The sequence below is a fragment of the Ovis aries genome, chromosome 3 (genome assembly GCF_016772045.2).
Source record: "Ovis aries strain OAR_USU_Benz2616 breed Rambouillet chromosome 3, ARS-UI_Ramb_v3.0, whole genome shotgun sequence".
In the NCBI taxonomy this organism is placed as follows: Eukaryota; Metazoa; Chordata; class Mammalia; order Artiodactyla; family Bovidae; genus Ovis; species Ovis aries.
This window is the reverse complement of record NC_056056.1, coordinates 210363049-210386354: the sequence shown is the minus strand read 5'-3', so window position 1 is coordinate 210386354 and position 23306 is coordinate 210363049. Positions and strand designations below refer to the sequence as shown.

Sequence of the window (23306 nt, the reverse complement as noted above, 5' to 3'; positions counted from 1 at the left end):
TTATTTTTCTTTCTTTCTTTCTTTCTTTCTGTTTTCCATCTTTTTTTTTTTTTTTTTTTGGTGGCCACACCACTCAGCTTATGGGATCTTAGTTCCTCACCCAGGGATCGAACCCAGACCCTCTGCAGTGGAAACACAGAGTCCCAAGCACTGTGCTGCCAGGGAATTCCCAAGAATGGGGTTATAATATAGTGCTTCCTGGTATCCATGTATGTATGTATGTGTTCAGCCATGTCTGACTCTTTGCAACTCTATGGACTGCAGTCCATCAGGCTTCTCTGTTCATGGAATTTTCCAGGCAAGAATAACTGGAGGGCGGTGCCATATTCTACTCCAGGGTATCTTCCCAACCCAGGGATCAAACCCACGTCTCTTATGTCTCCTGCCTTGGCAAGTGGAGTCTTTACCTCTAGCACCACTTGGGGAGCCCTCTCTCATCCTTGAGTGGCACCTATGGCCCTTCCTCCTTCTCCCCCTTCCCCTCCTTTCCCTTCTTCTAGTCTAATGAGATTGATTTATTTTAATTCTGAATAAGAATTTATGTTTTTCAAGTTTCAAAGGAGCCCAGTTGAGGAGGATGACAGCATGAAGTACTAAGAAGCCACTATCCTACGCTACGTATGGCTGGAAAAACAAAGATGGGGGGGGGGGGTCAACAGAGGCAGTCCACACCCAAAGAGCCTGTCAGATCAGTGTGCAGGCGGACACCGCATCTTTCTGGGTCACTGAAAGGGTGTGACAGTCCACCCTCAATATCACAGGGAGATAAAGTGACAGTTGATGAAAAAGAAAATGGCACAAAAGTGGAGACCATTGTACTAAAGAATTTATTAGGGGCTCTTCTGTGGATTAATAATATTTCCCCTGGGTCAATGCTGTTTGTATGTACATGTTAGAAAGTTGGAAGAAAAAAAAAAATCGTCATCTCACAAGAAGAAAACCTTTCCCTTTCTCGGAAGTCAGAGTGACCCTACTTGCCCTCTAAATTGCTTCCAGAAGTTCAAGTTATCAAAAGGAGTTTCATGGGTTTTTTGTTTTTTGTTTTTTGGGTTTTTTTTTTGGTGGATCATTTACCAACCGGGACACATTTCCTCTTGGAGTTAAAACTGTAGCTTACAATTTGTCTCACTGATTCTCCTGCCAAAACCTGGCCTTAGTTCAACTGATGAAATATCTTCATTGCATGAGCCACTCACGATCCATCCATTGCTCCAGAATCATTTTTCCACCCTAGCATCAGGGTCGGAAGATGTGACCAGCTCCAGTGATTGATAGAAGTGACCCATCCATTCCCAGCATGTACGGAACGGCTCCCTGACCAGAACCGGACCCCAGAGCCTATGCTCCAGAACGTTTGCTCTCCCCACCACACATGCAAGAAGAACAGAGGCTTCCTGCTCTCCCAGAGAGGGACCTGATTGATGGGTGAGTTCTAGGATGTGAATTAGGGGACTTTCTCCAGCCTCATGCACAGTGAACGACTGAGCGGTTTTACGATAAAACTGCGCCTATGGTCATGTGCCAAGGGCAGCACCCAAATCGCTCGCTCACCCAGCACTAAAGCACGTGCAATTAGGAACCCAGGAGCAAGGATCCTGCACTTCCAGTAACATCTCTTACTGATAGAGCCTGCCTGAAATAACCCCAACCTTCCTCCTCCTGAAATAATAAGCACAGGTATGCCCACCACAGGGTAAAGACTTAATAAGAAATCTTTAATATATTCATATGATGTATTAATTCCAATAACTCAAATTTCAGGGGAAAATTGTAAGTATGTTTATCCTATGTTAACTACAGTGTAAGAAAGGGCTAGGGCTTCCCAGGTCTCGCAGCAGTAAAGAATCTACCTGCCAGTGAAGAGACTCTGGAGACATGCGTTCAATCCCTGGGTTGGGAAGATCCCCTAGAGTACAAAATGGCAACCCGCTCCAGTATTCTTGCCTGGAAATCCTATGGACAGAGGAGCTTGGCAGGCTACAGTCCTTGGGGTCGCAGAGAGTCGGACATGACTGAGCACAGCACAGTGGCAAGGAAAGGCTGAGAAAACAATAATGCATCCATATAATGAAATATATGCTCAGAACAGTATTTAATAAGGTTGAGACTTGTTCTCAGATCAAGGGACAAGAATAATAATACAAAATTAAATATACAGTCTGTATTTTTTTCCAACCATGTGACAATATACATTAGAAGGAGGTTATAATAGTTTTTCTGGGAGATGAAAAATTGGATGAATTGTTTTTATTCTTTATACCCTCCTTCTTCAACTGTCTACATTTAGCATATACTACTTGTATATACTGAGAAAATAAAAGTTCCTTAATTTGACCAAGACACGGTTTGAGGGGGCTGGTGATGAAAGCACTGTAGGAGGAGGTGCTGAGGGGGAAGGTGACCAGGCATCCCTAGAGTTACTATGCTCACTGCTGACCCCCTGCCCCCAATCACAACACTTCAAGCACTGGGGGTGGGAAGGGTCCAGAGTGGTCTCCGACTCCACCCAGGACCCCACAGTCCAAACCCTCTGGTTCTGAGCGAGATCTTTCATGACTCACTACAGGCCTCTGGGCTGGTCACTTCCCTTAAAATAATCCAGCTGGCAAAGCACATAGCGTGGTCGGGAGGATTAATTCATTCATGTTTATAGACAAGCTCTCTGAGATTCCTGGATGGGAGTTGCCCCACGCTAAGTAGTGTGAATATTCAGCTGAGTCAATTTCCAGGGCAAGCTTCCCACCACAAATTCTCTAAACTCGATGCAGATGCCCAAATTCAGAGTGAAATTTATGGAAGTTGGCCGATAGACTGCACACCATAATAATAAAAATGAATCGGAGGTCAACTGTCTATAATGAACTGAACATCACCGTGTCTGGCCTTCCTGGGGGACCAGGAGGCTGGATCAAATGGGTCAGTGTTGGGCAAGCTGTGGGCCACTGATGAGCAGGATGTCTTGGCCCTGGGTGAGTATTAACCCTTCCAGGGTCATGTACTACGACTATACCATAAGGATGCAAATGGTCAAAATGTGCTGTAGAAATCCTTAGCACACACCCACTGGCCCCAGACCCAGCAAAAATAAAATCATGATGCAGAAAAACCTAGATGTGGCATTGCTGGGAAAGGATGAGTATTTTTTAAGAAAATTCACAGCAGCGGCTCCCAGATGAGGAACTGACTTTGGACAACCTATGGGTGAGGAATGACCTGTAGGGTGAGCTGGCCCTTCACAAAGGCCAGTACTTAGTCCAAGCTGCTGCTATGGCCAGCTCCCGACACTGGGAAAGACGCTGATCACTGTGAGGACCAGGAGGGAGCTGCAAGGAGGCCTCGAGGCCTGGGATACTCTTCTTCCTTCTCCCACCTCCGACCAGCTGGAGGACAGACACTGCTCATTTGTCAGAGAAAACTGAAAGCCCGAGTTAGCCCAGAAGATACGGAACTGCATTTCAGAGGCTCTCTTCTGACCACACCTCAGGGATTTCAGCTGAAAGCCCAGAAATGAAAAAGGCCCAAAGGGAGGTGGTTCAGGTCTCCTCCCTTCAAAGAAGTTTGTTCTGCAGAGATTACAGGGATGGAAGGATAGTGAAGTTGTGGGTCACCTCCCTCCCTGCATCACTCTGCGCCAGGCCCCTCAAAGACAGCATAAGCTGTCCAAGTAAAATCAGCACCGTTTGCTTATCACGCCCATGAAAGGACCTATTTCCTTTGGCCTCTGAGTTGGCACCTTCACTGACTCCATTCCAGTGTACATTTCACCTTGAACTCCAGATCCGGCCTGCTGGGGATTTGTTTTTGTTAAGTCACTAAGTCGTGTCTGACTCTTTCTGTGACCCCATGGGCAGGAGCACACAAGGCTTCCCTGTCCTCCACTATCTCCCAGAGTTTGCTCAAATTCATGAGTCAGTGATGCTATCTAACCATCTCATCCTCCGTCGCCCCTTCTCCTTTTGCCTCCAATCTTTTCCAGCATTAGAGTCTTTTCCAATGAGTCGGTTCTTTGCATCAGGTGGCCAAAGTAACGGGATGTCGTCCTCATAGCAAGTAGTAGCCTATGAATACTAAATATACCTATCGATCTGACCTTAGATGTTTTTTTTAATATAGAAATATAGGGCACATTATGAAATAGAAATTCTTGGGCACATTATGGATTAAGTCAGATAACAAGTGACCCCAACTCAAAACCAGTAACCAAGGGAAGTGAGAATTAGCATCGGCTTTGCTCTGAACTTTCTGCACAATCGGTCCTGAAAATCTCAGTTGGGCTGCCCCATCTGAAATCACGTGGACATGTTTCTTTCCAGGAAGTTAAGAGAATGAACGAGGTATTGAACTGAAAGCATGGGGAGTTCTCAGGGTCGGGGGAGAAGGGGGCAAGGTTAGTATCTATTCAGATTGCTCTAATAATTGTTGACATTTTGTTTTATCAAACAGATAAAAGGGCAACATATCCAAATGGCAATAACTTGGGAGAGGAAAAAAAAAAAAATGCAGCATGCTCCAGGTTCTGAAACATGTCCTTCAACATGTAAGGAGACCTACCTCACTGACACAGAGTGAAAAGCTAACCTTGGCCAGCCTAAGGGAGAAGGAAACAGACAAAAGGGTGCGTTCTAGACGTGCCGCTTCCTGCGCAGATCAAAACCACAGTGAGATGCCATTCACACTGACCTCCGTGGGGCTTCATTACCTGCTCAGCTTGTCGGCAATCCTGACACCTGTAGAATTAACTTTCCCTGGATGATACGCCCTCTACTGAATTCCTGGCCTTCTGATTTTCTGACTAGATCTTATCTGAGGTACTTTAGGATCTAGAACCCTGATACTGCGGTGTCTGCTCCAAATCTCTATGAGCCTTACTATGGACTGGAGAGGTCCAACTTCAACTGCCAGGCTCTAGAGTGCTTCGTCTGAAGGCTTTTCTTGGTGGCCCGAGCCTTTTCTGCTCATGTGCATGTTCAAAGCAGGCCAGAAGTGCAGGGGAATTTACGTGTGTGTGTGCACGCACACGGAGCATCCCTCAGCAGTGACTGATGGAACAAGCAGATATCCAGCTTCTCATCCCTCAGCCAGTAGAACTATAAAGCGCATGTTCCGGACCAGCTCGCAGAATTTCCCAGCCGAATGATGCATCAGCTGCCCAGAGTGGTAAGTAATTTGGCTGATGCTGTGCCCTTTGTTGGGGGCCTTTTCTTCTCTGTCAATGTCCCACTCTGCTACCTGGGTCTCCTCACTCCCAAATAAATTTTGCATGTGAATCACTGTCTCAGGATCTGTATCTGAAGAAACCTAAAGAAAGGGCCATTTTTCTTCTAAGTTCCTTTATCTTCGTGAAAGTTAAAAAAAGTAATATCTAGACGATCACTGCATCCTCTGGGCGATTGGGCAGGTGCTGTGTGGAGGCCCCTGCTCGCCAGCTGGAGCCTGGCTGCCAGGCCTGGGTGGTGGACAGAGAGGCAGACCCCTTTGACCTCACCAGCTCATGAGATTGTTACTGCAAGAGCATAATCTGGAAGCTGCTCCACCCACCAAAGAGCCCTCCCACCCATTTTCTTTGAAAGCTTCTTTCTGGAACGCCTTGTCAAAGATTTGCAAAGGAGTCAAGACACCCTTGACCTTGGAAGAATTTATTAAACCAACACTTTGATTTTTCTGGCACACGAAGGGCGAGAGAGCAAAGGAACCTGACGGGCTTGTGTGCGCTTCCAGTGAATTCTAGGGACATGAAATAATGACCTTGGCCCAGGCAGCAGAAGACAAATTTAATTTACGTGCTTCAGGCCGTATATGGAAAAATCATTTAGATGAAAAAAGAAAACTCCAAACTGCAAGTCACTCGTGGCAAACATCACACATCCCAGTGGTATGCGCTGGACCCGTGAGTGACTCCACTGTTCCAGCGCTCCCCAGCCTTGCACATATTTGGGCCTTGTGTTTTCCATGAAGGTCTGGTCTGAAATACCATCATGACTGTGCCCAGCCTTAGCTCCGAGGCAGACCTGCTACTCCTCTCCACCCCCTGACCCGGCCCCTACTGTGCCCTCATTTCCCAGGCGGCCTGTCTCTCTGCAGCTTCTCCTCCATAACCCAGGCCTCGAGACTCTCCTTATATGTAACATCTTAATATAGATGCAGGCCCCAGAAATGTATACACGGAGCAGAGACGAAGTCTTACTGCAGCCAGGGACTTCTGCTGTCAGTTGAAGGGGGCCAGATCCCCCCACATCTTGTGGTCCAGGCCACCCGAAGAGTCTCTCGCTGGCATGGATAATTCACAGGCTCCACGAAGCGAGATGCTTATGAGCACATTCTGTGCTCCTCTGGCACACTGATCCAGGAAGCCCGAGCCACCCAGAGACTGCTAAGTAGAGTAAAGTCTTCCGGATAAGGAGTTGCTGGGTTTACCTTTAAATCTCATGGATTTTAAAGGCTGTCCAGTCAGAAACCATCAGGCCCCTCCAAACCCAACCCACCACCCATACAGAAATACACACACATGCACCTACACACACACATATACACGGAGTGAGAACAGAGTGAGATAGAGAGAAATAGAGACACAGAGGGAAGATGCTGGGGTGCAGCCCCTCCGTGGCCCAAGAGAGGAGTAGGTGGGGAGCCCAGGAACAAGCCTGGGAGAAGCCAGCCTGCCTGGCACACCCACCCTTTGCACACACTTTGTCACTGACTGCTGCCCCCCAGATAAATCCTTGAAATTCACCGTTTATCTTTTTATGGGCGTCCCTGGTGGCTCAGTGGTAAAGAATTCGCCTGTCAATGCAGGAGAACATGGGTTTGAGCTCTGATCCGGGAAGATCTCCTGGAGAAGGAAACAGCAACCCACTCCAGTATTCTTGCCTAGGAAATCTCATGGACAGAAGAGCCTGGTGGGCTATAGCCCGTGGGGTTGCAGACAGCCGGACACGACTGTGCACACACACACTTGGTTATCTGTTTAAAACCCTCCACCCTCGGTCACATCCTCTGCTCTCAAGCCTCTGTGGACAGGAAGCCCTTACCTACAAGGGTCCCCAAAAGTTCTCAGTTCCCTGAACCTTTCACAGCTCAGTCATGTTTATAGGATGCTCCTCATCTGAAGGAAAAAGAAAAAAAAACAAGACTTAAAGGTTACATTTAATGACAATTTAAGTCCCTTTAACTTAATTAGTATGTATGTCCTAACAGCCTAGTAGCCATTTAGGAAAAAATACACAATAATTGAAAGAAAAACATTTTTACTTCATTCTTCACCCTGATTACTTGCTAAAAGGATGCATCCCCCTACAGGACACCAGGCTCCTCCCTGCCAGGAGTCCCGTTGGGCCTGAGACTCGCAGCTTCGGTTTCACAATAAATCTGTGCTGGAGCTCTGCTGCCTTCACAGCAGACCCAGCTTCTGAAAGGCCTGGGGACACTGACGGGCATGTCTTGTGGTTTAGCACTGATCCTGCTGGGGTAGCAGCCCCACCAGCGTCTGACAGATCCCAGGTATTGTTGGGCCGCCCTCAAAGATGTTTAAAAACGCCATGACTTCCGTGTGTTCCCTGCGGCACCCTGGGGTGCCCTGGGGAGCACAGTTTGGGAAACACAGTCTTCCTGTCTTAAGAAACTTTCTTGACCAAATGAGAAAACTTGTCCATGGCTCTCTCCTGAGACAGAGACAGAGAGAGAGTGTGTGTGCATGCATATGTGTGTGTGTGCGTGTGTGAGTGAGTGCATGCATGCAATTAAATCGATATCTCCAAAAACATTGTGGGTTCCAGCCTCACCTCAGCTCCTCACTATGTGACGCTTCAGCCAACTGAGCCCCTTTCTGTTCCCAGGGTTTCCCTTTGCCAACCAGGAACCTCCATTTTTTTCTTTTTTAGGTGACAATACAAAATATTTATTTTCAGTAAATAAATAAATAATATATAAACACATAATGGTAAATATTGTTGACAAGGAAATGTATCTCATGAAGATTAACAGTACTTAGTATTTTAATATTAATACCACATAAACTAGTTCAGTTTTAAAAGTTCTAATCCCATGTACCCAATGAGGAATCTTCTTAATCCCTAAGACAAGTCTGGGAGAACTATGGGAGAGGTATTAGTATGATTTTTTTGACCCTCCAACAGTCATTTGATATCTAGTGCCTCCAAAAGAGAGCCCGAGGGAACTCTGTTCCACAGGACTTTCTGGTAGACGCCTCTGGCCCCGAGTTAGATCGCAGACAGGACCCTGCACCCCAGCTCTGACAACTCCCCGCTTCCTCCTGCTATCATCCCAGCCTCCCAGCCCAGACCTTCAACGATGCATAATTTATTCCACATGTTTGTTTGTTACGCCTGCCAGAGGCATCCGCTGTAAATGTTTCAATACTTCAACTTTAGATGAGCTTTCTTTTGAAATAACTGTCCCCGGGGTGGTGCACTGAGCAGTAAGTTAACACCCGTCCATCCATAGGCCTCCTCTTGGCGACTATTCCCCATAAAACATTCATTAAGTGTCAGCGTCGCAGGCAGTGCCAGGCCGCAGCGGGCCAGGTACCACACCCACCTTGGATAAACATTTGGGTGACAAGTCCCAAGAGGTAAACTCCTGGGATGAGTTCAGTGGGGTTTTAAGGTTCTCCTAGGGCCAAGTTTCCAGCAGACTTTCACCACCTACTGTGCCATTTCCGCAGCTTGCCACATGCTCCCTGACACAGAAATATTACGGGTTTTTCCTTCCTCATGGAAGCCTCCAGGTGTGACCCCACCTGAGTCACTCTCGTGGCACTGCCTCACATACACACAGACGCACACTCACAGGTGCTCACACCACAGCCCACCCTCCCCGCTCACATCACTGTTCTCAACAGCCCGGGAACTGTCAGAGTCCCTGATGACTCATGTATTCTTGCCTTAATGTCAGTGGTCAGAATTCTCATGCTTTCTGCCAGATTTTTATTTCTAGTCCCAACAACCTCTCAACTCCCGAATATAAGGACTTGGCTTAAGTGACCCATCAGTGGCTAGTAGGTCCCAAAATGATGCTGACTTATGACTGGACCTCTGGGCCTGTCCTGTGCCACTTGGCCCTCAGACCTATCCTCCAATGTCCCCTTCCTCTGCTCAGTGTTGCTGGGTACTGAGCCCTAAAATCCGTATCTCCCGGAATAATCGATCACCTGACCTGTGGTTGTATTTGGCCAATAGGGGGCATTGGCGGTCGACTCAGAGGCTGGAGGGGGACACTGGCTGCCTCTACCTGTGTCTCCAGAAAGGGCTGCACCTCCTGCAAAGTGCCAGCACCTGCAGGGTTTGGCCACCTCCCTCTTGGTCCTTCCAGCGCTAAGAGTGGGAGCAGTCCCCTCCTGTTGTTAATCTCTGCTCTGCCTCACCAGCCTCTGCTTGCCTCAATTTCCCCTACTCTAAAAGATCCATAGAATCAGAGCTACAGTTTTTCCAATAGTCAAGTACGGATGTGAGAGTTAGACCGTAAAGAAGGTTGAGCACAGAAGAACTGATGCTTTTGAACTGTGGTGCTGGAGAAGACTCTTGGGAGTCCCTTGGACAGTAGGAAATTAAACCAGTCAATCCTAAGGACTGGTGCTGAAGCTGAAGCTCCAATACTTTGGACCCTTGATGCAGAGCCAACTCATTGGAAAAGACCCTGATATGCTGGGAAAGACTGAGGGCAGGAGGAGAAGGGAGCAACCGAGGATGAGATGGTTGGATGGAATTACTGACTCAATGGAGATGAGTTTGAGCAGACTCAAGGAGATAATGAGGACAGGGAAACCTGGCATGCTGCAGTTCATGGGGTTACAAAAAGCTGGACATGACTTAGGGACAGAACAACAACAGCTACACCTTTATAATTAGCTCCTGGGATTATTTTCCCTCTTTTGAACTATGCAGCAGGCCTTCTGCTTTCTGATGGCATTCTCACTAGTAGGAAGTTTATTACAGGAAAGGAGGCGGGGCTGGGATGAGAAAGGTCAGGGGTGGGAGGCAGAGACCAGGACCGCCCCCCAATCCCAGCAGCCACAGTATCTCGCCAGCTTTCTCAAGTTAGAGCTTTATCATCTCGTGTGAACAGAGAAAAAACTTGCCCTGGAGGGAAACTTGAGGAAAACTGCAAATCTGTCCAGAATAGACTATTTCAGAAAAAGTCCAATAATCCAAGAGAAAAAAAAAAAAAAAAAACGAAGCAAGCTTATTCTTTTATGAGAAGTTCCAGCCTGATATTCTTCCTGGGAAACACAATATATCTCTGAGTTTATAGTCATGAGTCCTCTCTAGTGCTGGTTGAACTTCTTGCTGGAAACAGAGCTAATTCTACTCACTGTTGTCCTCAGTGGAAATATGGCATCAGTCCAGCAAAGCTGGCACAAAACCGCAAAAGGAAAAGCAGGGTCTCTGGTTGTCTTGCACCCATATTTCCAACAACACCTCATTCCTTCCTGCCTTTACAATAAGGAAGAAGAACCTCAAGCATGATTCTTCAGGAGTGTCTGAGAATCTGTTGAGAGCAAACATTCTAAAGGCAGAAGAGCACAAGAATCAAAAGCATCGTATTTTATTCTCATTACTCCAGGCGCTGGGTTGAAAAAGATCCTGTACAATGAGGTATCAGCTCACACCAGTCAGAATGGCCATCATCAAAAAAAAAAAATCTACAAACAAACAGTAAATGCTGAGAGGGTGTGGAGAGAAGGGAACCCTCCTGCGCTGTTGGTGAGAATGTTGATTGATACAGACACTATGTAGAACAGCATTATGGTGGTTCCTTTAAAAAACTAAAAATAGAACTGCTGCTGCTGCTGCTGCTAAGTAGCTTCAGTCGTGTCCGACTCTGTGTGACCCCAGAGACGGCAGCCCAACAGGCTCCCCCGTCCCTGGGATTCTCCAGGCAAGAACGCTGGAGTGGGTTGCCATTTCCTTCTCCAATGCATGAAAGTGAAAAGTGAAAGTGAAGTCGCTCAGTCATGCCCGACTCTTAGCGACCCCATGGACTGCAGCCCACCAGGCTCCTCCATCCATTGGAGTTTCCAGGCAAGAGTACTGGAGTGGGGTGCCATTGCCTTCTCCAAAAAATAGAACTACTATAAGTGAAGTCACTCAGTCATGTCCGACTCTTTGTGACCCCATGGACTATAGCCTACCAGGCTCCTCCGTCCGGCCATGGGATTTTCCAGGCAAGAGTACTGGAGTGGATTGCCATTTCCTTCTCCAGGGGATCTTCCTGACCCAGGGATAGATCCCGGGTCTCCTGCATTATAGGCAGATGCTTCTACTGTTGAGCCACCAGGGAGCTACTATATGATTCAGCAATTCCACTCGTGGGCATATACTCTAATAAACGCATAATTCAAAAAGACACATGCACCCCAGTGTTTCTTTTAGCACTATTTGCAATAGCTAGGACGCGGAAGCAACTTAAATGTCCATCGACAGATGAATGGATAACGAAGATGTAGAATGTATACACAAGGGAATATTACTCAGCCATTGAAAGGGAGGAAATTGGGTCATTGGTAGAGATGTGGATGGACCTAGACATGGTCACACAGAGTGAAGTAAGTCAAAAAGAGAAAAATAAATATCATATATTAATGCACATATGTGAAATCAAGAAAAATGGTACAGATGAATCTATTTGTAGGGCAGGAGTAGAGAACAGATAGGGGAGGAGGAGACAGGGTAGGGAGCGGGATGAATTAGGAGACTGGGATTGGTATGTATACACTGCCTTGTGTGAACAGCTGTAAAATAGACAGCTAGTGGGAAGCCACTGTATTGCACAGGGAAGTCAGCTCACTGCTCTGCAGTGACCTAGGTGGGTGGGATGGAGGGTGGGTGGGATGGAGGATGGGAGGGAGGTCCAAGAGGGAGGGGATATATGTATACATATAGTTGATTCACTTCATTGTACAGCAGAAACTTACACAACATTATAAAGCAACTATATTCCAGTTTTTTTAAAAAGCATTGTTCTTAAGTTAAACCATCTGGCCATATACAAGCTTTGAGCAATTTCCTTCTTTCTAGATAAATAAGCCTCAGTTTCCTCACATATAAAATTGGAAATAATAATGTCTTTGAGACTTAAATAAAACCCGTAAAGACTCGCACAGAGCAAGCACTCTATAAATATTACTTCTAAGCTCATCTCTTTACCATCTTCACTATGCCCACACTCTTGAACATCATAACAGCAGATATTAAAATAGCCAAATTACCACCACCTAAAATGAGACAGTCTGTCCCCCACAAAAGCAGAGGCTACAATCCAGTCTCCCCATGTGACAGCTGAGGCGGAAGACACTGCAGATGGGCTTGGCCACCTGATGATATGTTGTGAATTCTCCTCAGGGAAGCCTATAGACAGAGTTAAAGAGCAATGGGCCACAGTTAGCAGCATACTTAATGGTGAAAGGCCAAGTTCCAGAACAAGACAAGGAAGTTGACCCTCGTCACTACTACTCAACACCGTACAAGAATTCTTGTCAGGGCAATTATGGAGAAAAGAGGGGAGGGACGGAAGATGGAGAGAGAGACAAAAATGTACCCAGGTTGGGAAAGAAAGAGAACTCTCTTCAAGATGACATGATCTTATAAATTGAAAATCCTAAGGAATCCACTAAAAACTACCAGAATTAATAAATGAGTTCCACAAAGTTGTGGGATAGAAAATCAATACACAAAAATCAACTGCAGTCCTATATACTTAGCAATGAACAATCCAAAATTGAAATTATGAAAACAATTACATTTGCAACTGCATGGAAAACAATAATACTATCGTAAACAAGTTTAACTGAAGATGTGTAAGAACTACACCCTGAAAATATAAAACGTTTTTGAAAGATCTAAATAAATGAAAAGATATACCATGTTCATAGATTAGAAGATTTAGCATCATTAAGATGGTACTATTGCCTGAATTAATCTACAAACTCAACTCAATTCCTATCAAAAATTCAATCTTGCTTTTTTAGCAGAAATTGACAAGCTGGTAATAACACTAATATGGAAATTCAAGACACCCATAATTGCCAAAAATTCTGAAAAAGAAGCATAGAGTCACATTCCCAATTTCAAAACTTATTACACAGGTGTATGAGTCTGAGTGAACTCCAGGAGTTGGTGATGGACAGGGAGACCTGGTGTGCTGTGATTCATGGGGTCGCAAAGTGTCAGACATGACTGAGCGACTGAACTGAACTGAACTGAATAATTAATTGAGATAATGTGGTATTGGCCTAAGGACAGACAAATAGGCTAATGAAATAGAACTGAGTGTCCAGAAAGAAATGAACTCTTACATTTATGGTCAATTGATTTTTGATGAAGGTATAAAGATAGTTCAATGGAGAAAATATTCTTTCCAACAAACAGTGCCAGAAAAACGGAATATTCATGCAAAAAAATGAATTTTAACTCCTTACTTACATCATATACAAAAATTAATTCAAAGTGCATCATAAACCTAAATTTAAGAGCTAACACTGTAAAATTCTTAGAAGACTTGATAGTATATCTCTATGACACTGGATTAAGCAAGGGTTTCTTAGGTATGACACAAAAGCATAAATGACAAAGACAAGACCTGACAAACTGAACTGCATCAAAAAACTCTCATGCAGCAAACTGCATCACTAATTAAATGTTTAGAAATCCACAGAAAGAGAGAAAATATTTGCAAATAATAGTATTTGATAAGGGACTGGTGTTCAGATTATGTAAATAACTCAATACAATAATAAAAAGAAAATTAACCCAAATTTTAAAATGAGCAATGAATTTGAATAGAAATTTTTCCAAAGAATACATAGAAATTGCAAATAAGCACATGAAAAGATGTTCAACATCATTAGTCATTAGGGAAACGCTAATTCAAACCACAACGAAATACCACTTCACACAAGTAGGATGGATAAAATAAAAAAGATGATAACAAGTGTTGGTGAAGATGCGGAGAAATTAAACATCTTCATACACTGCTGGTTGGCATGTGAAATGGTGCAGCCACTTTGAAAAATATCACAGCAGTCCTTCAAAATTATGGTTATGGTCTGAGAATTAAAATGTTAATTCAAAATGTTAAACCAGGTTACCATACGTTACCTACCATAGTTACCTACCAAAAAATGTGAAAACATATATCCACACAAAACCTGGTACACAAATGTTCACAGCAGCATTGTTCATAACAGCCAAAAAGTGAAAAGCCATCTCTATGTCCATCAACTGATGGCTGTATAAATAAAATTGGATATATCCAAAATATGGAATACTATTTAGCAATAAAAAATGAAAGAAGTCTAATATAGCTAACACATGGGTGAATAATGAAAATATTCTGCTAAGTAAAAGAACAGAAATATCACATTTTGCATGATTTCATTTACACGTAAATTCAGAATAGGCAAATGTGTTGAAACAGGAAGTAGAAAACTTGCTTCCCAGGTTATAGGGTTTCTTTTTGAAAAGATAAAAATACTTTAAACTTAGATTATGGGAATGACTGCACAAAACTGTGAATGTACTGAAAACCACCGAACTGTTTAATTTAAATGGGTGAAGGGTATGGTCTGAGAATTAAATTGCTATAAAGATGCTTTTAAAAAGGAACCTGACATCTTCAAAAAAAAAAACTTTCTAAGAAACAATAGGCCTTGGAGATAAGGTGGGGCTGAGTTTGACTACTAGCTCCTCCACAACTAGCTATGTGGTCTTCCATAATTTCCTCTACCATCTGAGCCTGGAAATGGAAGGGTTTTTTTCTTTTAAAAAAAAAAGCTTTTATTTTATGTTAGAGTATAGCCAATTAACAATGTTGTGATATTTTCAGGTGGACAGTGAAAGGACTCAGCCACTTATATCCTTATATCCATTCTCCCCCAGACTCCCCTCCCATTGAGGCTGGCATGTAACATTGAGCAGAATTCCCTGTGCTTATACAGTAAGTCTTCGGTTATCCGTTTTAAATATAGCAGTGTGTGCATGTCCATCCCAAGCTCCCTAACTATCCCTTCCCTTCCTATCTGCCCCCAACCTCCAGCAATCATAAGTTCATTCTCAAAGTCTGTGAATCTATTTCTGTTTTGTAAATAAGTTCAGATAAAGGGTAGTTTTCAGCATTCAAGAGGAAGGAATATAAGGAGAGATGGAACACGCAACCTCAGGGTTACAAAGTAGGCAGAGCCAAGGTGAGCCTCTGGGATGAAAGAAGCACATCCAAAACCATCATCTAGACTTTGACTCTCGGTCCCTGTCCATTTCCCAGAAGCACATGCCTTTCTTAAGTATCCCACCCATGATGGTGCCCCAAGAGTCCTATTTTGCTGTGGGTATTGACCTCCACTCTTCCCGGAGGCTAGAGAAACATCGCTCCCATCAGGCAGCAACATGCGCTTCTCTGTTCATCTCCCACCTCTGGCTAGGCTTACAGCATGAACAGAAGCACACTTCCGATAGTAACAGAACGGAGGGAACACAAGCAGGATGCTGACCATCAAATTCCTGGCCATTTTTAGCTTACACTGCTCATTTGGGAAGGTCATTTCCCTTCCAGTGCCTATAAGGCATTAGAGGCTTTGAGCTTTGCATTCTCAACAGTGTAATGAAAATAAATGTTGAATGCTGAAACATAAACGTATGTATCATTCATAATGCATTCAGATGTCTTTCAATTATTCATGGTTCCTGAAAGTTATTTCACCTATCACGTATATATATCCAAGTGGTGCTTAAGTCAGAACCACAGTCTCAACGTACGGAAATTCAGCTCCTTGGCATTCCCGTCTATGGAATTAAAATTAAATGAGTCAGTGGTCAATAAAAGTTACATGTAATTTCCATAAAATTATCCAATGTGTATCACCCTGGGGTGGAGAAAGGGGGCTGCATGAGATTGCAAGAGTCGACAGGATACAATATGCTTGCTCTCTGATGAAGCTGGTGGCAATGATTACTCTTCCCTAAGAATGAACTCATTTTTCTCCCCAAATATTTGGTGGTCTTTGACTTACTGTTTTCTAGGGAAAAATAATTCAGACAGGCCACCCCCTTTCTCTTCTAAGTCCTGTTTCTTTTTAAAAAAAGAAGAAAGAAAGCTAACATACTGGGCTCAAAAACACCACATTCTTCTGTATTGGTGCTTGAATAAATTTGCATGTTAACATGAATGGTTCCAACTTAAAGAATGTAAAATTAAATAAAATGTGAATTCTAATCCAAAATGGAGAAAAGACACATGTAAAAACAACAGATTGTCGATCTCGTTGATTTTTTTCAGGAACCAGATTAGGAAAGACATAAACACACATACACACACACACATACTCACACACACACACACACACACACACACACACACTTGGTTTCAAAAAAGGGTGGCATGCAGAGGAGACCGGCACTGCCAAAGAGGAGCCTTCCCCGAACCCCCACCTCACAGGCACTGAGAGTATTTATGGATCACAGTGTAGATTCTGAAGCTCTGTTGCGATGTCTGAATGCCACCCAAAAACTCAGAAAATGACTCATGAGCCATGTTCACCATCACCTCCCTACTTTGGAGGCCTATCCAGAGAAAATGAAATGTGAGGAACGGCGTATGAGCAGCTCAGGCAAACACAGGCTCGAGTGTGCCTCTGCCAGCTCTAAGAGCCATTTCTCAATTCATCCTTGAACTGTAGTTAGATGCCCAGACTGTCAGAGACAGGCCTGGGTTGGAATCCCTGATCCACACCCCCCATTCACTGGCTGGGTGACCTCCGGCCAATGACTTAATTTGTGCACATAACTTTTTTCATTAGCTTTCATTTACAGAAAAATTGTGCCAGCTTCATAAATTTATTGCAAGAATAAAATGCACTGAGAACAGTGTCTGGCCCCTACCAGGAACTTAGGAAGGTTTAGCTGTCACTGAGATGGTTGGTCTGGCAGTGGTTGCTATTGTTATTCACTGTGTAGGTGATGAAGTCCAGAAGAACCAGGCCTCTAATGGCTTCTTGCTTTTCCGACCAGGGCTCCCACTTCGTCCAGACACTACCACCCAGGAAAGAGATAAATCTAGTTGTGGCAGAAGCCTGCTCCCCACGAGCTCTGCCCTCTGGACAATGAGGGATATTATCAAGCTTTCTTTCCATCCTGTCCCACCACTGACAGCCCTTCTTGTCCATGAAGGCATTTCCAGTGAAATGACAACAAGATCTTAAGAAATAAACAGGATGGCGAGCACCAAGGGCCAGCATCTTACCTCATCCTCAGCCTCAGTCCCACTGGTTCCCAGTTTCTGGACCACAGACTTGTTGCTCTCCTTCAGCATTTTCTCGCGAACTTTCGTTTCATACTCAGGCCGGGAATGCTCCTAAAACCCAGAGTCAAAGAGTGGTTAGTACACAGGACGGGCAGTCTTGGCCTGCAGGGCTGAACCAGACACCACATGGACAGTGAGTCAGGACACGGGACCGGACGCTACGGGACGAGAGCTGCCCCACCACTCACAATCACCACATCACTCACAACCACCACATCACACACAACCACCGCATCACACACGACCACCGCACTACACACAACTGCCACAGTATACACAACTGCCACACCACATGACCGTCATACCACACACAACCACCACAACACATATGACAGCTACACTACACACGACCACCACACCACACGTGACCACCACACCACACGACCGCCATACCATGCACAACCACCACACCACACACAACCGCCACACCACACATACCACACATGACTGCCACACCACACGCAACCACTTCACCACACACAACCGCCATACCACACATGACTGCCACACCACATACAACCACTTCACCACACACAACCACCATACCACACACAACCACCACACCACACATACCACACATGACTGCCACACCACATACAACCACTTCACCACACACGACCGCCACACTACACACGACCACCACACCACACACGACCACCATACCACACACAACTGCCACAGCACACATACCACACATGACTGCCACACCACACGCAACCACTTCACCACACACAACCACCATACCACACACAACTGCCACACCACATACAACCACTTCACCACACACAACCACCACACCACGCACAACCGCCACACCACACATACCACACACGACTGCCACACCACACACGACCACCACGCCACACACACCACACATGACTGCCACACCACATACAACCACTTCACCATACACAACCACCATACCACACACAACCACCACACCACACATACCACACATGACTGCCACACTACATACAACCACTTCACCACACACGACCGCCACACTACACACGACCACCACACCACACACGACCGCCACACCACACACAACCACCACACCACACACGACCACCATACCACACACAACCACCACACCACGCACAACTGCCACACCACACATACCACACATGACTGCCACACCACACGCAACCACTTCACCACACACAACCACCATACCACACACAACCACCACACCACACATACCACACATGACTGCCACACCACATACAACCACTTCACCACACACGACCGCCACACTACACACGACCACCACACCACACACGACCACCATACCACACACAACTGCCACAGCACACATACCACACATGACTGCCACACCACACGCAACCACTTCACCACACACAACCGCCATACCACACACAACTGCCACACCACATACAACCACTTCACCACACACAACCGCCATACCACACACAACCGCCACACCACACATACCACACATGACTGCCACACCACATACAACCACTTCACCACACACGACCGCCACACTACACACGACCACCACACCACACACGACCACCATACCACACACAACTGCCACAGCACACATACCACACATGACTGCCACACCACACGCAACCACTTCACCACACACAACCGCCATACCACACACGACTGCCACACCACACACGACCACCACACCACACACACCACACATGACTGCCACACCACATACAACCACTTCACCACACACAACCACCATACCACACACAACCACCACACCACACATACCACACATGACTGCCACACTACATACAACCACTTCACCACACACGACCGCCACACTACACACGACCACCACACCACACACGACCGCCACACCACACACGACCACCACACCACACACGACCACCATACCACACACAACCACCACACCACGCACAACTGCCACACCACACATACCACACATGACTGCCACACCACACGCAACCACTTCACCACACACAACCGCCATACCACACACGACTGCCACACCACACACGACCACCACACCACACACGACCACCACACCACACATACCACACATGACTGCCACACCACATACAACCACTTCACCACACAAGACCGCCATACCACATACAACCACCACACCACACACGACTGCCACACCACATGACCGCCACACCACATACAACCACCACACCACTCACAATCACCACACCACACAAGAGTGCCACACCACAGGCAGCCACCCCACCACACAAAACTACCACACCACAGGCAGCCACCCCACCACACACAACTGCCATACCACACACAACCACGAGGCGTCTAGACCCGGAAAACCAGGAACACAATGTGGCGGGAAAGGACACACAACAGTTGTTATCACACTGAAAACCAAACCTGAGCACGTTCCTGGGGGCAGTGCCGGTGTTGAGAAAAGAGAGAGGAAGCGTTAACAAGCAGCTGATACAGACAGGAGCCCTGAGCTGCACACAGCAGTGACCAAAGGCCACCTCTGGCCACCCCACCAGCTATCCCCAGCCTCCATTTTAAGTTTCAATAAGCCCAGTCCCAGCTGGAGAAACAGATGTGCCCCATAGCTGGATGTCAGGGCAAGGACCGGCTGTCTTCCTCAAGTCATTCTTCCGTGAGCTAAAAATGGCGGCCAGTAAACAGCAAAGCTAAAGGCGGCCACAGGGAATCTTAAAACTTGCGTGCCTGGACCTGTTTCCCCTTCAGTCTAGGTGAGTAACTCACTGGCAAGTACACCAGTGCTCAGGAGACATCCCCGGGGCCACTCAGCAACACAAACCTGAACAGTGAGTCACCAGGCATGAGAAAGAGAGCCTGGCTCGTCGGAAAGACCACAGTCCCAGCAACTCAGAGGCTGGGGCAGGAAGATGCACGGCTGACTTCAAAGAGAACTTAACGGTGTAAGTTAAGTGTCTTCCCTGCAGCTTTCAAGGACCAATATCCAGGATATGAGGACTTCACATTTCTGCAACATTTACCGAGAACTCCCAGGCAGGGATCCCAGAGCTGGTTCTCAGCAGACTCAGAGAACACACATTCCCTTATCACTGCTCATGGCTCAGAGATTCTGAAAGCCAACAAGCTAGGCTCCTTACCTATCTCTAACTTTCCTGGGAAATGCCATGATGCTGGAGAGGAGAAACTACACACATGACTCATAAGAATAACTGATATAAGAGAGAAGGAGCTATTCCAGAATTCTGAAGGCTTCCCATCATTAACAGGTCTCCAGGATGCAGCCCACCCTGAGAGGCGGGACCTTCTCTGCCTGCTGAACCACAGGTGGCGGTGCCTCCTTTCTCTCAAAACCCTCGAGCTTTATAGCTTGTACGACATGTAGTTCTTGATCACATATTTTTCTTTTATTATTTCCTAGTTGTTCTGCATGTGAGAGTCTTTACATCCTAATATAAGAATCTGCTATCTGGTCTGTACTATTCGTGCTTCTCACAGTAATTAGCACCGTGTCTGAGGCTCTGCGACCCCGTGGACCGTAGCCTACCAGGCTCCTCCGTCCATGGGATTCTCCAGGCAAGAATACTGGAGTGGGTTGCCATTTCCTTCTCCAGGGGATCTTCCTGACCCAGGGATCGAACCTGGGTTTCCCACATTGGAAGCAGACGCTTTAACCTCTGAGCCTCCAGGGAAGCCCTTACTGGGAGCACACAGAAATCCCTAAATGCTTGTGAAGTTCACTTCGTTTGGTCTCTCCTCTTCATCCATCCTCCAATATAGCAATCCCTAATGTGTGTGCCAGAAGGGTTTGGGGTTAAAAAAGGATTCCAGGCTCGAACTGATTGGAAAACTCCTTACAACGTGTCGCTTGAGAGTCACAAGGAGCCTAATAAAAGCTCTGAAAAGGTTCCCCTGTTGAATATTCTTCAGCCCAGCAGGTCCCACAAAACTTTCACTTCTAGCAAATAACATCCTGCAGAAATACTCTGAGAAACACAGTGTGACCTTTTCCTCCATGGCCTTTGAAATCTGGTTGCTTTTCTTCTATATGATTGCTATGGAAGATTTTAACTATAAAATAATAGCTGAGTGTTTCTATTGAGTACCAGAATCTCAATTCCAAAGACTTTCAAGCAAGACTTGCTTTCACCCTGTCACCCACTGCAGAGGAGCTTCAGGGCCTTCTCTTCTGATGAGAGGAGGCTCCTGACCAGTCCCTGATTTTCCAAAGATGTGACATCATATAGAGGCATCTCCCAGTTGTGGCTGTGGCCCCCTGCACCATACTCTGGGCCCCAGTTCAGATCCCCCTCATTTGTTTATAAGAAGCCAAAAGCTCTTGGTACATAGACAGGAGTCACAGGCTCTGAAAGTGGAATCTTAGCCTTCTCTGCTTTGCAACTGCAGCAAGGTCAGACAAGGATCTCCCTGCTTACAGTTAAGAAGATCAGGTTAGGTCACAAGATTCCTCAAAGGCAGGGAGCTGGATCAATGAGCTCCCAGCCAGAGTAGCAAGCATCTAGACCCCCATGAGCGTGGCTCTGACACATCCAACCGTGGGCAAGTCATCATTAAACATAGCCTCCCTGGATGGGTGGTCTGATGCCAAGTCATCATAAATACATAATCCTCCCACAACGCTCTGGGAAATATTTCACAAAGCTGCTTCCATCTGGTTATCCCTAAGGAGCTGTCCTGAAGAAAGGGCCTAGGCCAGCTCAGAACCAGTCTTTGCTGATCTACAGAGGTAAATCTGCAGATGCAATCAACAAAGGTCTCCATCCAAGAGCCATCAAGCATCTCCTGTACTCTGAGCCCATGGGAGCTCTTTCCCAAGTTCTGAGGCTACATATAAGGTCCTTCCTCTCCAGGAGCTTATCCCCAAGTGAAGGAAGATGACAGAAACCAAACAAACCCACCAACAAGAAGCTAGTAGATGGGGAATCAGAGCAGCAGGAGAAATGTCAGGCTGGCCGCTTCAGAAGGGGGATTTAGGGAAGGTATGGATGTGAGAGTGGGACCATAAAGAAGGTTGAGCACTGAAGAATTGATGCCTTCAAATTGTGGTGCTCGAGAAGACTCTTGAGAGCCCCTTGGACTGGAAGGAGATCAAACCAGTCTATCCTAAAGGAAGTCAATTCTGAATATTCATTGGAAGGACTGATGCTGAAGTTGAACCTCCAACACTATGGCCACCTGATGCAAAGAGCTGACTCGTTGGAAAAGACCCTGATGCTGGCAAAGATTGAGGGCAGGAGGAAATGGGACGACAGAGGATGAGATGGTTGGATGGCATCACCAACTCAACAGAGATGAGTTTGAGCAAACTCTGGGAGATAATGGATGACACAGAAGCCTGGCGTGCTGCAGTCCATGGGGTCGCAAAGCGTCAGACATGACTTAGAGACTGAACAACAACAGCCGGAGGAGGGTGACGTTGGGACAGAAAAGCCAGGAAAGAATTAGCTAGGGTGGAGACTGGCACCTTCAAGGCAGCAGAAAGAGCCAGTGCAAAGCCTAGAAGGAGCTGTGGAGAGAAGGCAGATCCAGGAGGCTGGAATTTCTGGAGGAGGAGAAGGCCACCATGAGCTGGGCTCAGAGGGGAGGCAGGAGGTTGTGTCTTATGTGATGGGAAGCCGTTAGGGACAGCTAAGCCTGATATGGTAGATGTGAATGGGAGAAATGGAGGGAGGACTCTATGCCCAGATAAGGCCATCTCTGAGGGGTCCCAAGGACATCTGGGGCCTGAGGGCAGAAGGTAATTGGGCAAGAGAGGTGGCCAAAATGAAGACCACCCCACCTCAGAGCAAAGACTCATGAGGTCTGGCAGGAGGCTCCTTCAACAAGCTCCAAAGGAGTCTCTTGGGACATCTCCACTGGTTCCACAAGGAGGCCCCTCGGCCTGGGGCTGCTGACCCAGGAGGTGGATTCTCCAGCCGCCTTCCCCATTCCCCTGCTCATTTCCATGGTGTCTCATGTGGAGAGGGCAGCCGAAGGAGGAGGGACGGAGGGTGGATGTCTCTGGTCTCTGTGTGAGTTAGCAC

General features: G+C 46.4%; 1 protein-coding gene across 1 annotated transcript in view; it reads right to left on the bottom strand.

The window, feature by feature from the left end:
- ANO2 (anoctamin 2) overlaps positions 1-23306 on the bottom strand; it is a 342394-nt gene that overhangs the window by 141121 nt on the left and 177967 nt on the right. Inside the window, exon 14 of the mRNA XM_042247625.1 lies at positions 17248-17358. Coding sequence (XP_042103559.1) covers positions 17248-17358 — 111 coding nt within the window. The remainder of the gene's footprint in view (positions 1-17247; positions 17359-23306) is intronic.